The sequence below is a fragment of the Haliaeetus albicilla genome, chromosome 24, assembly GCF_947461875.1.
Source record: "Haliaeetus albicilla chromosome 24, bHalAlb1.1, whole genome shotgun sequence".
Taxonomy (NCBI): Eukaryota; Metazoa; Chordata; class Aves; order Accipitriformes; family Accipitridae; genus Haliaeetus; species Haliaeetus albicilla.
The window spans coordinates 1,169,530-1,185,742 of NC_091506.1; the positions used below are offsets into that span (position 1 = coordinate 1,169,530).

The window sequence follows — 16,213 nt, forward strand, 5'->3', positions numbered from 1 at the left end:
TCCGAGACAGATACGGCGTAGCTAGCCGAGACTGTCGTTAACGTCCCGCTGCTTCACCCCATTTTCTTTAGGCACCGCCAGCTCCTCAGGGCAGCCGCGGACCTGGTGCCCAGCACCAGAAGGATGCCGCTCCCAGCGGAACGAGCCGGCGGCCGGACCCCCGGGCCGGTCCCTACCTCGTCGCAGCCGGCGCAGCGCGGCCGGAGGCTCTCGCAGTAGTGGCGCCCGCACCAGGCGGCCCCGCTCTTCCAGAAGTAGATGAGGTCGACGAGGGGCTCGGAGCAGCGGCAGCAGACGAAGCACGCCGGGTGCCACTGGCGGGAGTAGCCCGCCCTGTCGGCGTAGACCACCGGGCAGTCCGCCGGCACCGGCTGCTTGCAGGTCTCGCAGCGCTGCAACGGAGAGGCAGCGGGGTGAGCGCGGGGCGGGAGCGAAAGCGGCGATGGTGGGTGCGCGGGATGGGTATTTACTCCTCATCCTGGTTCACGGCGTCTTTTCGACACGTCGTGCTTAACCGCGCAGCTGGCAAGCAGCGGGGTTAGCAAAACAGAACACCGCGATCTCCAAGCACGTCCTCAACGCTTCGCGCTTCTACATAGTCTGAAGGACGCACCGTGCGCCTGCTCGACAGCCCGTAGCACCGAGGAGGACAGTGGGAATAAAACATCTAATTCCACGACTGCTAAGCTGTGTGGCTTAGGCTGTTTTTGTTTCAGCTCTTGTTCTGCGAAGGGAAACTTGAGAATACCAAAGCCAGATTTTACAGCTGTACCAGCTTGGAAGGCCCAGTGAACACACCGGTCCAAAATGAGGCTATCGAAAGAGTGCAGCAAGGTGGAAGAGCAAGGAAACGCTAAACTGAAGAGAAGGCAATGGTTGCAGCTCCAGAAAAGCGCTGGGAAAAACATCTCAGTTGTGCAACAAGACTCAGGCAACACAGAGAGCATCACAGGGCACCCACGGCTGACAGAACCAACACCTCCAAGTCTATAGCCCCACACCCTGTGCGAACATTTGGACCAGCGCTACATATGGACAGAGTGTCAAGCTGTAATATTATTAAAAGTCATTATAAATATATATATTTGCCAGCCTTCCCTGGAATACTGTTTACTTTCTTGCAGCCAGATCCTCAGGCAGGTAAGAATGGCACTATCCACCATCAGCTAAGTGTCTGGCCTTTGGGACCCACCCCCCAAGCTAAAGCCAACCTTCACTAAGATCCAAAGGTTCTCCAAGAAAGAGTTAAGACATCTGATAGTGCAGAAGTACAGCACGTCAGAGATGTTACTTTGCATAGAGATTGTGAACTTTGTTCTTTTCTCACTGTTTTTTAATATATACCTCTATGCCTAAGGCAGATGTCACTCTACAGATCTCAGCACAGTGCTTTCAATTTATAACAGTCCAAAAAGACAGAATTAGATTTGGCTAATCTGAAGATTAATTAGCATCTACACATACCACACACAAGACCAACCAGGTTTACTCTTTACCCATGCCTGCAGAGCAATCCTGCGATGAGTTAAGTGCAAGCTTTAAAGCTCTCCTCTCTGAAGCTGGCAGCTGATGGGCTGTTATTTAAGTTCCTATTTACGTCTGGATAGTCCAGGTCAGGCTAATAGCTTCTGAGTCTGTGCTTTGTCACTCCCTAGAAGAAGTGCTCTTAAGCAGCAGCTGGAGTCTCTTCCAGCAGAGCCCTTGGCTGCAAGGCCAGACCTACTCGCAGTCTCCACAGCAGTCTGGCTATGGCTTTTATGAAACCAAGACGCAGCGTGAAGCAGCTTGCGTGTCGCACGCGTTGTGGTTGAAGCTGCTGTGCCCGACCGGAGCATTTGCACAGCGGCGTTCCCCCTCCAGCACGCTCCAGGCAGCACAGGGTCAGGGGTCAGGAATTTCTCTGTGCTCAGATGATGACTTTGCTTACAAATGCTCTGATTTAAGTCAACAACCTTCTAACAGGTGGGTAGAAGAGACACAAAAATAAAGTTTCTCAGTAGAAGGTAAGCTACCAGTTCCTGAGGAGGGCATCCAGGAGGATATCAGGGATGGGGCAGGGACAGAGGAGGGGGACGTCCCACGGGGCAGCTCTGGTCCATGTCCCGAGGAACAACACCCTGATGCCACCACAGCCTGGGAAACGCTGTGCTGGGAGTACAGGACCCCCGGTGATCCTCCCTGCTACAACCCCAGTAAAGCAGCAGTGGCAGAAACAGCCTCTCTGGGAGCCCAGAGGGAGTGGGGTTTCCCTATGAGCTCTGCAAATGCCAGACTAAAGACAAGTTCCCTACCACATCCAGCCCCTTTTGCTAGTTCATGGCATGAGTGCTAAAGAGACTATTCTTTGCACGTAGGGAGTTTTCTTAAACTCATTTCTGCCTTTACGCAGCAGAAGGTTAGAGGCCTGTTTACACCCACCAAGTGGCTTTTCTTTGTTTCGTTGCTATTATTTCTAGCACACCACACATTTTGCTATTGCTTCCTCCTTCGTTCAGTCTGGATTTTCAGTAACTGTCCCGCAGCCCTTGGAGCACTTCCACCACGCTGACAGTCATCTCCTATTTTACCAGCAAATCCAGTATAACGAGCAAAGGCAGCACAAGAGGAGAGACAAAATGTTTCCTGGCTTGGCTCTTCTGCGAGTCTGAAAGGGGATACGTCTGCTCACACTGCTCCTTCCACTGCGAAGGGCTTCAGACGCTTCTCTAAGTAGTCCCAAGACATATGCCAAGGAAGGAGTAAAAGCCCAGGACGGTGCAGAAGCCGAGCTATTTCTGGTCTGCATGAACAAGGACGTGAAGCTGCCACTCTCAGTGCGGAGCGGCTGGCAGAGCACTACTGCCGGCACACCGGCATTGCTGTCAGCGAGGGCAGACGGGCTCCGATCAATGCTGCACCCATCACACAGGACCGAGGCCGTACTTTTCCCAAGGCTCCCGATACCTCCCCAAGGCACCAGACCTGGGCGACTCGGGGACCAGAGAGCTGGACCCTGCAGCTGCCTCCACGTTGTCACCCCCAGGGAAAGCGCCGGACCCATCCATCCCAGCCCTGCTTATCTTGCAAGATCTAACAGCGAGAACAAACACAAGCAGCTTTCCAACTCCAAGCTCAAGTTTCTTGCCAATAAGAACTGTTAAAAAACTAACTTAATTTGCTGTTTCTCTCTATGGCAATTATTCACAGGGCTTTTCCTAAGTATCATATAACTTCCATTGCCCTGCCATTTACACACTAAATAAAAAGCGGCTCTTCAAATTTAAGATGGGATTACAGCTTGGTACTCATTTTACATCTCCATTGCAGAGGGAAAGGAGTGAAGACTTTATTAGCAGAGTTACCAGAGGTGTTGGCCAAGAAAGTGTCCCTTTCTCATAAGCTTTTTCAAACTTGCTTTCTTCACTGGCTGCTATTTTGCAACGAGAGCTCCCACAGAAGGAGCTCCGCAGACACCACGAAGCTTCCCCTGAGCACTCACTACATAGCTGGCCTCAAGCTTTTTGGGACAGTGGCTAATTTTGATCAACTGCCTCAGGATTTGATTTGATTCCACCACAGTGGCTTATAACACCAGAACACTTTCCAGTTCTGAGGGGGTTAAAGATGATTTTTATGCTCATAGGACAGACTTATTACAGTCATGGGGCCCCTCTCTGCAGCCGAGACAAGTTCAAAAAGCTGTCTGAGCTCCGATGCCTCTGACAGTGATTTACATTGGCCCTGTATGTTTTCCTTTACACACCAATTTCAACACAGCTGGCCTGAGTGTGCAATAAGAGGTTTAACAACCTTAGCACAGGGACCACACAAACACCCAAGGAAATTATTCCAGCTTGTTTCTTGGTGCAGCTTTGGTGCTTTCTGGGTTCATCCTCTTCTAGAGCAAGGGTAGTGGTTTTTTGTTTTGTGTGTCCCGTCCCCCGCCCCCCATCCAACATTCATAAATCTATAGCTCAGACTCACACCTTGATCTGAAATAGGGTGAAATCAAGCTGCTGGTGCCAATTAAGAGGTTTGGTATTAAACAGATTCAAATCTGTGTCCTACTTCTAACAGACTCAAATGAAGAAACATCACACAAACTGCTTGAGAATCAGGATCAGCTGGTTCAGCACCTTATTTTCCCCCTGTGCTCTTGAACCAAAGGCACTCATATCTTCTCAAAAAGCCTTTTTCATTCCTGCAGTCCTGCAGGTCTTCGAGGGCTGGGACAAACATGCTCCCAGCTGAGGACAGCATGTCCTGGAGTGGCCCCGGGCAGGCTGGTGGCACTTGTGGGCATCACCTGCGGCATCGCAGAGAGCAGCGGCGGAGGGGAGCCGCGGAGCTTCCTCAGGCTTGGGAGCAGGCGTCGTGTTTAACACCCGAGTTTTAGGAGACACACAGGAGATGGTCACACAAGTAGAGAGGTACCTAAACCTCCGCTTCTGGAGCGTGCTGATCTACATTTCAACCCTGAACACATCGACAACATTAAAGCCTCCGGTGTCGTTGGCTTTGTGCACTTCATTTCTCAGTCCCTTTACATTCATTCTCTGTCTTCATATAGCTCATTTTGCTCACAACTACTTTAAACCTCACACATACTGCAAAGTAAAGTGCTCTATCTCATTTTTCTATGGCATAACTTTTCTTTCAGTGCAGTTTTGTGAAAGCCGGTTCAGCACATTTCAGGTCTTGGGACACAGTCCATTCGTATCAGGTCAGCTACATTAGTTCCTGCACAGGAGATTAAAAAAAACCTGCCCATTTTAATTTGGAGGGGGGAAGCAGGAGGTCTGCCTTCAGAACAGCCAGAAACCACAGCACTTTGCAGTCTGCTGCGAGCTGAGCTGCACAGTGTGCTGGTCAAAGTGGATCTCCTGCAACTGCTTTTGAAGCTGTTCCATTTTTCAGCTAGTGCCTCTAGAAAAACGATGCTTTAAACTACAGAGAATAACATCACAGTTATGTATTTATTTGGAAGGACAAACTTGCAGTCTAAATAAACCCTCATTGCCAAGATGACTTTTATTGAGTTTAATGGAAACCTTCCTTTTTTGGCTATTTATTTTAGCTTAAAATTCTTTGTCCAATTCAGTATTTTGTTGCAATAGTGAAAAACTTTTACTGTATCACCGGGCTCTGAAAGTCAGATGCACGTTAACAGAAAAGGCCACAGCGGAGGGGAGACATTACCCAATATGGAATGAAAATGAAAACTGCTCTTAACATGCTACAATCCCAGTGCAGTAATGGCTAGAAAAATCTTGCCCTAAAAACACTCAGACACCATTTCTTTTCCCAGCTTTAAATCCTTTGCTGCAAGTTACCCTCACAAGGGCCAGTATGAAATATTTTCACTCACCATATTCTGTGATAAGCGTTTGTTCAGCAACTACAATGGCCACTCCCGAAGGCGCTGGGAGAACATAAATCTAAAATGGTGTTGGGGAATCTCAATCATTTCCCTGTGGAAATGTATTTTTATGCCCAGAGACGTGCATGGTGTGTTCAAAGTCCCCCAGAGTGATTACAGCTCTGGGAGCACTATCTCCACGTTCACAGCTTTGCATTAATTAGACTGAGCCACCACCTCCTGTCACTCGCAGCCTTTCCACTTGCGCAGGTCTGGAAGCCTCGCTGGAAATACTCACTAGCTTACAGTAAAACAGTTTCTGATCTCGAGTACCTGACTGATGCACAATCCTCCAGGGACATGTCACGCCCAGCCCTTCAGAGCTGCCAAGAATCCAAAGCTGAAACCACTGGCTCCTACAGCTGATGGAAAGTTTACTTACCTTGGTGGTTCGGCACAGCTTTTGCCGTGGAGGGAGGGAGATGGCGGAGAGGAGACAACCCACCCCTCCTCACCCATTAGATGGACGCTGGTGCTCGGCAGGGCTGGCAGGAGCACGCGAGGCGACCCACCGGGGTCTTTCCCAGTGCTGTACCAAAGCACACCACGACGCAACCGAGCATCGCAGCACCGCTCCGGTAGTTTGAAAAAAATCACTGCAGCAGACTCGGAGATGCCCGCAGGATCAGGACCGTGAACGAGGAACAGATCACCCTGGCTGGTGCAACCTTCTCCCCCCTCTAGCTGAGGCCAAGTCTATACCCTGCGAGCTCCCCAAACTCAGAGCGGAGCCAGGACGCCCCCGCCAGCCCATCCCGCTGCCGCAGCACTTACGTAGTCCCCTCCTGCGGGCGCGCTCTCCAGGGCCCCGTTGGTGGACTCGGGGGGTTTGCCGGCAGCGATGCTCTTGTCCTGCGGCTTCCCTTCCTCCTTCCCACCGCCGCCCTGGCCCGGCAGGGCCACCTCCCCAACGCCCAGCGCCTCGGCTTTGTACTTCTTCACAAAGTCTTCCATCAGCTTCAGCTCGCCCTCGGCGAGGCCGCGGCACTGGGACGGGTCCTGGTCGTACAGCGGGAGTTGTCTCATCAGCTGCCGCCGGCGATAGTACGCCCCGTCCGTCCCCGCCACCGGCTGCATCTCCTTCGGGATCAGCTCCATGTACTGCATGGCCTGGGAGGGAGAGAGCACCGACAGTCACCCCGAGACCCCTCCGGCGGGGAAGCACGAGCTCTCCTCGCACGGGTGCTTTGTAATGAGATGCTCCGCTTGCGTGATGGAGCGGTGGCAGAAAACGTGCCCCTGCCCCTCCCTTCCAGTTGGTCTAACCTACACTTCAGAAAAAAAAGCCTGAACTTAACACAGATGCAAGTAGCAGCCAGGCTGTTGGTGATCATTTTATCCTCAGAAAACAGGTTGGGTGGGGTTTTTGAGGATTTTGGGGTTTGTTTTTGAAACAAAAACAACCCCAAACCAAAAAACAGGCTCCTCAGGAAAGCAAAGCAGCAAAGACTTGCTTCATTAGTTCGCACCCAGATTCCAACACACCCTCCCTTGCCAGCACTAGCTTGCTACTATTTCAGGTAATTTGACAACACGCCTGCTGAAGAGACCAGAAACCCATAAACATCAAAACCTGAGCCCAGCCAGCTTCTCACTGCCTCATGCCAGGATGGGGAGAGCTCCAGGGAGCGGGTCAGAGGCTGCACCAAGAGCACCCCATAGCCCTCAGCTGCACACTGCATAATTTTACTGTAAAAGATCCCCTTTTATCAATAAAAAAATCTTAATACAAGAAAAAGTGGTCAGATAGCAGTTGAGTCTGTATGTAACAGACAGCCACCAACTCTACCCAACTATTGATTCCTCAGTAAAGGGAAGGTGTTTGGTCACTGATGCCCTGCAACATGGAAAGTAAATGCCAAGAAACTAGCCCAAATCAAGTCCCCTGCTCAACTGGCCACTAGCCACCATCTTAAAAAAACAACCAGCAGAGAAAATCATGATCTTGCAAGAGGTCTGTCCCACACTGAATTAGCATTTACAGGACAGTGGGGTCTGTACAGTTAACTTCTTCTGGCCTGGTGCTAAGGGGAAGGGAGTTTCCCACTCAATGCATTTTCCTATTGTAGTGTGAAGAGCTAAGGGGCAGCCAGTTGGCTCTCTGCCATTCCATTTTAAAGACCAGCATCCAGCTGCATTAGATTTGTTTCTTACTTGGTCAGCATTTGAAAACTGAATTTTAAGAAAGTAGAGAAGCAATTAACTGTTTACTGTACATAGTTTGGTTCAGTACAGCTTTTTAAACACAGAAAAGTGTGCACAACACTGAACAACTCATGACATCTGTAAAAACTTCAAAGTCACCTTCCACCTCAGCTACTTTCAGTCAGATAGCAGCATTGCAGGGCAAGATTCCTGCCTGAAGATTTGCAAAAGCAATAGGTAAATGGTTTAATGGAGGCAGGGATTTTTCCCTGTTTCTTGGAGTGCATGTTAACATCGCTGCACATTATATTAGACATCAACACTCAATGCATTGTGCCTCTGTGCAATCGCAGGATTGATATCCAGAAGTTTACTGGGGGAGGGCTGTCACCCTGTGGGAGAAGGTGCTGCTTGGGAATAGCTGGTTAGAGAGCTGCAGGATGCTGTAGAAGTGATCTGGTGCACAGATGGCTTTCACAGAAAGTGAGAAATCCTAATAGGAACTACAGAAGCAAGAGACAAGAACTCCCTGACAGCTCCTCCCAGGCCTCACACAGACACTGCCCCACAAAATAAGGATACTGCCAGTGGTATCTGACAACTGGCAAGAACAGCAACCGAAACCTTGACGCTGTATGACCATGAACATTAAGACAGTGTATGCAATGCAGTCTGCACTGGCCTGGTTCAGTCACAGCAAGAGCACTAGCAGAGTAGTAACACAGTAGGATCTTAATGGAAGAAATTCTTAATCCACTACAAATGGGCCAAGACTAATGAACACTTCTACCAGAGCTACAAGAATAGCACTGCACCAGCACGTGTATCTGAAGCGCCTTGTTCCACTCCAGCACCAGACTCTCCATCGCCAATACAAAATGTCTGCGCTGAAAGTGAGAGAGAAAAGCAAAGTCTCAAGCCTTTCTTAAAAGTACAGTTGGACTGCTCAGTTGCAGGTTTCAATATCTGCCCAGACATGTGGTGGGATTTCACTCCCTGATCAAGGGAATGCTTAAAGTTACAATTGCAGATGTCATAAAATGTGGCCAGAGAATAGATCAGGGAAAAAAAATTCAACCTGACACCAAAAACTGACACGAAGAATAACTAAACATCATTTCTTCTGCTGCTACCATGTATTATTACGGACAAATGCTTTACTACGCCTTAGCGCAGATAATTTTGAGGAAGAACATTTTAGGTTTTTACTGCTAACTACTGGATTTTGGAGATATTTTATGATCTGCTCTTTTCACTTTCCCCAAGGACCCTGAATATCCACTTCATAACTTCTCCAGGCACAGCTCAACAAAAACATGCTCTGAACTTCCTCCTATTATTGGACCATCCACTTCAGGACAACAATATTAAAAACAATCCCAAGTTTCCAGCCTGCCTTCAGAAGGAAATCACTGGAGCGAGTCAGTTATGCACTAAAAGCTTTTGGCCCCAATCCCTTTTAAACTATCCCGAGAAAGACTGGATGTCAGCCATTCTCCTCAAAGTTTGTCAAGTTGATCTTCAAGCTAGAATTCATCAAGGTTGTCTTCAAAGCTCCTGCACCTCGTTTACTTGAACCAAGACATCTCCAGTCTGCTGAGGCGCTCTTTAGAGTCCCAAAGCTTTCACGAAGCACGTACCCTGAGCTGGCCCTCACCAGCACCGCAGGGACGGAGTTTGCTGCTGCGGGTGGGGGGAGCTGCCGGGGTCCCCAGCTGCCCCCCCCTGCACAGGGCTGCACTCGGGATCACCCCAAACACGCACTCACAAGGGGGTACGGTCGGGGTTCAGGCCTGTAGGAGAAGAAAGCAGCCCAGGAGCGGCAGGGTTTGGGCATCCTTTTTCACAGCAAGGAGCCGACCCAGCCTGCGGAGCAGTGAAACCCGGGCTCCCGATAAATCCCAGGCTGGGCAGCGTGCTTAATGAATCAGGCTGGGTGGGAAGAGTGCCATCATTGTTCTCCCCATCCCTCACGGACTCCCCGATGCCCCACGGGACCCGTGGAAGACAAACACTGGTTAAACAAACATTCCTGCTGGGCCAGCTCCTACCAGAGACAAGGGGAAGAAGAGGAGGCTGTGAGCAGCAGTGCTGCGATTAAACAGCCGGGCAGTCAGATGCGTGAGGGTCTCGGTCCCTCATTAAAGCCCAGTGGTCTGCCCCAGTCAGCACCACGGGCCCCAACTGCATTCCCAGAACAGACTTCATGTCACCCCCAGTCAGCCTTTCCAAGGGGGTGAGGGCAACGGAGTTTTAAGAAATAATCACAGTCTGCCTCTTGGGTCTGCGGCTGCAATTTCACATTTGTTTCCCCAATTCTTCTTCAAAAAATCTGGTTGCAATTTTCAGCAGCTTTAAACTATTTGTTTAATTTGAAGAGTAAAAGCTGTCCACTAATGACAGTGTAATATATAATGTTTTTAGTACCACAACACAGTTAAAAGCCAGTTAAGCGCTTTCCCTCAAGAAGCACACTGCTGGCTAACACTTCCACACACCGAAAACCACTTCCATTCGTTCCCACACAGCAATATTGCTTGCCCAGACAGAAACCAGGCGCAGGAGGGAAGGAGGGACTGGGCTGGGGGCTTGTTTCCAGATCCAGCCCTCAGCATGCGACCACAGTCCCCATTCTCCCCTTTTTACCCTGACTTCTCTTTACAAAACCCAAAGAAATATTTTTATTTGGACCAGACTATGTTTAGCTGTAATGAAAAAAAAAAACCCAGCTCCAGTACTGAATCTGGGAGGGGTTCCTCAGGCAGCAGCGACAGGCAGGGCTCATGCCCACGCAGGCAGGATGCTCTCAGCCGCAGAGCTCAGCTTAGCTTTCCTCCAGGCCAGCACACCTTGGCACGACGAGCCTTCCCGCTCCTGTTCCTCGCAGGGGGAAGCTCTGCAAGTCTGCTGGGGACAGGGACAGACTGCTGCTGCACCTCGGCAGGGGTGGCAGGAGGGTCCCTGGGCACAGGGGCTCCGAGCCCACTGCTCTGCTCGGTTGCCCTGGGCTGCTGCTGGAGGTTTTCCACTGACGTGATGCTCTTCTGCGAGCAGGAGACGGGGAACCCTGAGGCACAACTACCCAGCTGCCCACCCAGCATCACGCTGCCCACCACACGGAGAATTTAAACCCCCTTTCCCCTCTTCTCCACTTATCCAGCAAATCTGAGCCAAAGTTAAAGACGACAGCGTTACAGAGAAGCTAAGGCACAAAGCACTGTCAGCACGCTGTTTTGGCTCTGTTTCAGTATTCCTACAGATGTTCATCTGGGGCTGAGGTGATGCAGCATTCAACAGGAAACAAGGCTGCGTTCTGGGGAGGTTTAGGGCCATTCTGTGATCTACAGAGACACAAGTGAGCACTAGTTGCGCTCCTGGCTAATAAACCTGAGATGCCAGGCCTATTTTAAGTCCAAGATTTTAATAACTACCTCAGCTAGCAAAGAGAATAATTACCATATTAAAGACAACAGTTATTTTGCCCTTAAAGCCTATATCCATAACAGAATAATTTACAAACACAGCGCTGGATTTAGATGCAGCATTACTTCTTTCCACATTGATTTAATTTCTCTGCTTTTGAGACAGAGTAAAGTATAATTTCCTGAAGTGTTTGCTGAAAAACCCCTCCAGGTTTATGGAAGTGTAGCTACCTCTACCTGCGCTGGCTGACCTCGGGACAGGCTCGCATCCAGACTTACAAAAAGAGATCAGACTCAAAAAGCAAGGCAGGACCTCCCTCTCCAACAGGGAAGTCAAAGCCCAAGGCAACTCCTGCCCAAATAAATCACCCAAATAGCTTGTCTCCGCTGCTTCTCCAGAAGTCCGGTCCAGACCCCCATTGTTTTAGAAGCATGGAGACAGGTCTCTGGAGTTGACTCACGGTCCTTGTGCGTGTCCCACAGCTTGCACGGCTTTTTGCCTCCTCCTTGGTGCCCTCCTGGGGGTGTTTAGGGAGAGGACCAAACCCCAGCCCAGACACCCCAAGAAGGTCTGGAAGAATCGCTCCCACATCCAGCCGGGGGTTTTGGAGCATGCAAACGCCTGCGTGGGCTGCATAGGCATTGTACAACTGGCAGGACAGCAGAGATGGGATCTCTCCTCAGCAATGTTTTTACTGGACATGAGCTTTACCATAGTAGTGAGCTTTCTAGTTGTAAAGCCCAGTAAGACTTCTCCTAGAAATGTTAGCAAACCTATAAAAACCCAAAGGCAATCCATTCCCCTCTCCCGCCTACCTACTCTGGTTATTTATGCGGTTTTCCAAAATATGAAGTGATACATACATTTCTGCTCTCGGAGGCAAGCCATATGTTTTACTATTTTCCCCAATAACTTTATTCCAGAGCCGAGTTGTGGTCTCCATTAAGTGACACAAACTACCCACCAAACGCGCTGTGGATTGTCTTACCAGCTTCTGGGTGAGCCCTGGTGGAGCCCACTCGTATGTGATGGTGTCAAAGGTGGGGTCTTTCCGAGAGACGATGGGGTTGGTGATGATCATGCGGTTCCTTTTGTAAATGCGAACGCCATCACCTCCTTTCACCCGGGCGGTGAGCGTGGCATACTTGGAGTCTGACAGCAGGCGCCCAATTTTCCGATCATCCTCCACGTCTGAGCTCAAGCTGTGATCCTCCTGGCTGCATTTGCATGACTTACAGATTTTCCTGTGGGTGACAAGCGAGACCATCCTTTTGATAAGAGCTGGGCTCTGGGAGGCATGCAATCATGCGATGGCTCAGCCACGGAGCATCAGCCTCTTCCAAAGGTTAAACGCAGACCTGGGTTACAGCATAAGACAAAAGGCTCCTGTGCCCTGAGCCAGGCACAGGAATTCAGCAGAATTCACAGAATCATAGAATGGTTTGGGCTGGAAGGGACCTTTAAGGGTCATCTAGTCCAACCCACCTGCCATGAGCAGGGACACCTTCCACTAGACCAGGTTGCTCAGAGCCCTGTCCAACCTGACCTGGAATGTTTCCAGGCATGGGGCACCTGCCACTGTGCTGGTTTTGGCTGGGATAGAGTTAATTTTCTTCACAGTAGCTGGCATGGGGCTATGTTTTGGATTTGTGCTGAAAACAGTGTTGATAACAGATGTTTTCATTACTGCCAAGCAGTGCTTACACAGCCAAGGGCTTTTCTGCTCTTCACCCTGTCCCACCAGCAAGGAGGCACCGGGGGGGGGCAGGGCACAAGGAATTGGGAGCAGACACAACTGGGACAGCTGATCCCAACTGATCCCAGGGATATTCCAGACCATAGGACCTCATGCTCAGCAGATAAAGCTGGGGGAAGAATGAGGAAGGGGGGGAACATTCGGAGCAATGGCATTTGTCTTCCCCAAGTTACCATGACACGTGATGGAACCCTGATCTCCTGGAGATGGCTGAACACCTGCCTGCCTGTGGGAAGTGGGGAATGAATTCCTGGGTTTGCTTTGCTTGTGTGCATGGCTTTTCATGGCTTTTGCTTTCCCTATTAAACTGTCTTTATCTCATCCCACGAGTTTTCTCACTTTCACCTTTCCAATTCTCTGCCCCATCCCACTGTGAGGGAGGTGAGGGAGCGGCTGCGTGGGGCTTGGTTGCCGGCTGGGGTTAAACCACAACCACCACCGCTCTGGGCAACCTGTTCCAGTGTTTCACCACCCTCGTTGTAGAAAATTTCTCCCTTGTATCTAGTCTGAATCTCCCCCTTTCAGTTTAAAACCATTACTCCTCATCCTATTGCTACAGGCCCTACTAAAAAGTGCCTCCCCACCTTTCCTGTAGGTCCCCTTTAGGTACTGGCAGGCTGCTCTAAGGTCTCCCCGGAACCTTCTCTTCTCCAGGCTGAACAACCCCAACTCTCTCAGCCTGTCTTCACAGGAGAGGTGCTCCAGCCCTGGGATCATTTTTGTGTCCCCCCTCTGGACCCGCTCCAACAGGTCCATGTCTTTCTTGTACTGGGGACCCCAGAGCTGGACACAGTCCTGCAGGTGGGGTCTCACCAGAGCGGAGGTGCAGAATCCCCTCCCTTGGCCTGCTGGTCATGCTGCTTTGGATGCAGCCGAGGATACAGTTGGCTTTCTGGGCTGGAAATGCACATTGCTGGCTCCTGTTCAGCTTTTCATCCCAGAGGGATCGGCAGCAGCACGGAGCAGAAAGCTACGAACTCCTAAGTGCCATCCCCAGGCGAAAGCAGCCGCAGCAGCCCTGATAGACTGCGGCCTCCCACCCACCACGGGGAGCTGCCACTTTCTCTGAACTTCGAAAACTCCTTCAAGCATCACTAAATCTCCCACCCTCACCAGTCTCCAACAGCCAGGCGCTAGCCTTGCCTCTTACAAAGTTTTACATGCCATTAAAAAAAGTGACTGCTAAAAGAGGAATCTACTTAAGTGTCTATCATTTTAATTATAATAGCTACAAATCCTAAAGACAAGTCTGTAAGGCGACTCTCTCCTGGCCAGCTTTTCCATCAAATGCTAATAGCAAAAAGGACAAACTGACTCTGATGCAACCCCAAGTATTTCAGCAGGATCATGAAACAACTATGATTCAACCAGCCTTTGAGTCAATAAAAAAAAAAGTGATTCAACCAAAAGTGTTTTTAAGTTTAGATTTCCAGACAGCTGGGGTATTGAAAGTGGTAACTGGAGGCTGCAGGACACAACTGCAGACCACCATCGTGAAGCCTCCTGAAGCATTTCAGCAGCACAGACAGCACACCTGCAGACTGCGGGCTCCTGCGCACCGCTGCGACAGGACCCAGCTGTGCAGCCCACACCAAACAGGAGTTCTCCAGGCTCACAGAAAAGAGTCTAGTGTTTTGCAAGACAACCTCAGAGGGCACTAATTCCTGTTTAATTAATGACATCTGGATAGCTCCCTTCCCTTTCAAAGCCCCTTTGTTTCTCCCATTTCGGTTTGCAAGCAGATAGGGCAGGGCAGCAGCCCACTGCCCATGCCCAGAACCAAACATGCAGCCCTGGTCGGTTTCCACCAGCTACTGATACTGGGTGGCTATTTACCTAAATTAGTGTTTTTAAGAGGAAAAACACTGAAAATAAAGTATCAAATAACAAGTAATTTCTGGCACCGAGCATAGCATTACAGCCATCGAGATGCTCAGGACAGCCAGCAGCAACAGCCACCACAGCGCTGCCAAGTGGGACACAGCACTGAGCCCTCACCACCGGTTTTGTTTCACTCTGCCAGCTCTGCACCCATGCTCGCCCTCAAGGATGAGGGTGACAGCCAGGCACTCGGCACATCTCCTACCAACACCACCAGATTATCCTTTTGGTCAGCATTTCCCTGCCTCCAAAGCAAGTAAGGGCACGTTCGTTTTCACTAATTCATTTCCAAACAATCTGACAGGCTGGGAAGCCAGCGTGCAGCAGGCAGAGGACCCGCGCTCCAGCACGCACGCTGCGCAGGGCATCGGGCGGCTTGTGCGAGCGCGACGTGCAGCAGCTTCGGCACCGTGTCCCACTCCTGACGTCCCACTCCTGAGGTCCCACTGAACAGCACCAGCCACGCAGGACGGTGCCGGAGACGGTTCCGTGGCAGGCGAGACCCTTCTGCAGGCTGAGCCATCTCTCACCCCAGCTTTCTCCTCTTCCCAAGCCACAGCTTGCTGCCAAGACCTGCACCCAGCCTAGCAAAGATAGTCTCAACTCCCAGGGAGCAGGCAACGTTAGCAAAATCAGAAAAAAACCCCACTGTGTGAGAGCCTCAGCTTGTCGATGAGATTTTAACTCAGAAAATAAAAGAGCAGGACTAGTGAGGGAAGGGGGATGGACGGCAGGGAGCATGAGCATCTTCTCCACTCAGCAGTTGTCCCAGCCAGCCAGTGTGTCCTCTCTGCACCTCCCACCACCACACTGAAGTGCTCTGCAGTTCTTCTTTGCACTCAAAGTCACTGGAATCTGAATATCAACAGGACCAAAGGGACAGTGTCAGGGCAGGGCCCATCAAGGCCAAGACGTTACCTCCAGGAATGTGGCTCGAAGCCCATGCATGTCCCTCTGCAGCGTAAACACGGCACACCTCTTCCTGACTGCGGCTGGCTCACCGACATCTGGAAAAGAACGGGACACTGGAGTTGGAAAGGCTTTATCCTCAAAGATTATCCGAGTCTAGAGTACTAATAATTGTGTTTTGTCCTTCAGACATTGATTTCTTCAGCCATGCCTTATGCCCTGTGAACCCTCAAACCTCCCAAACACCATTTGACCACTGACCATGCAGACCTGCTACAAGTTTATTTAGGATGCTTGGGATGAAGGTTTTCAGCTTAAAGTGAAGGACGATGGCACATCTGGAACAGCATGGGGGGGATGGCACATCAAATACAGTGAACTCACACACACTGGACAGCCACCTTAATCTCATGCACAGAGGCCTCAGGGCTCATTAAAAGTTATTTTGATTCAGCTTATATATTGCGTATGAATCTGTGCAAATCAGAAATTTCATGCAGTGAGACTGGGAGGTGCATTGCTATAACCTTGCTTTACTGCAGCTTGGATCTCCTTGGTCTTTCTACAGGGGCTCAAGTGTATTTTGGGAATGTGGCATGTTTCCACACCTCTGGCACTGGGCTTTAACGGGTGGTTTCCACGGTGAACAGGAAACACAGCAAGGAAAGGCTCCGGGGAGGGAAGGCAGGGGAGGGGAAAAA

General features: G+C 50.4%; 1 protein-coding gene across 2 annotated transcripts in view; it reads right to left on the minus strand.

The window, feature by feature from the left end:
- The window catches only part of LMCD1 (LIM and cysteine rich domains 1), a 37,616-nt gene that overhangs the window by 4,137 nt on the left and 17,266 nt on the right, over positions 1 to 16,213 (minus strand). For both annotated transcript variants that reach the window (XM_069811768.1, XM_069811769.1), the window contains exons 2-5: positions 15,522 to 15,610; positions 11,955 to 12,210; positions 6,173 to 6,508; positions 177 to 392 (exon numbers count right to left, since the gene is read on the minus strand). In XM_069811768.1, the coding sequence (XP_069667869.1) occupies positions 177 to 392; positions 6,173 to 6,508; positions 11,955 to 12,210; positions 15,522 to 15,610 (897 nt within the window). The remainder of the gene's footprint in view (positions 1 to 176; positions 393 to 6,172; positions 6,509 to 11,954; positions 12,211 to 15,521; positions 15,611 to 16,213) is intronic.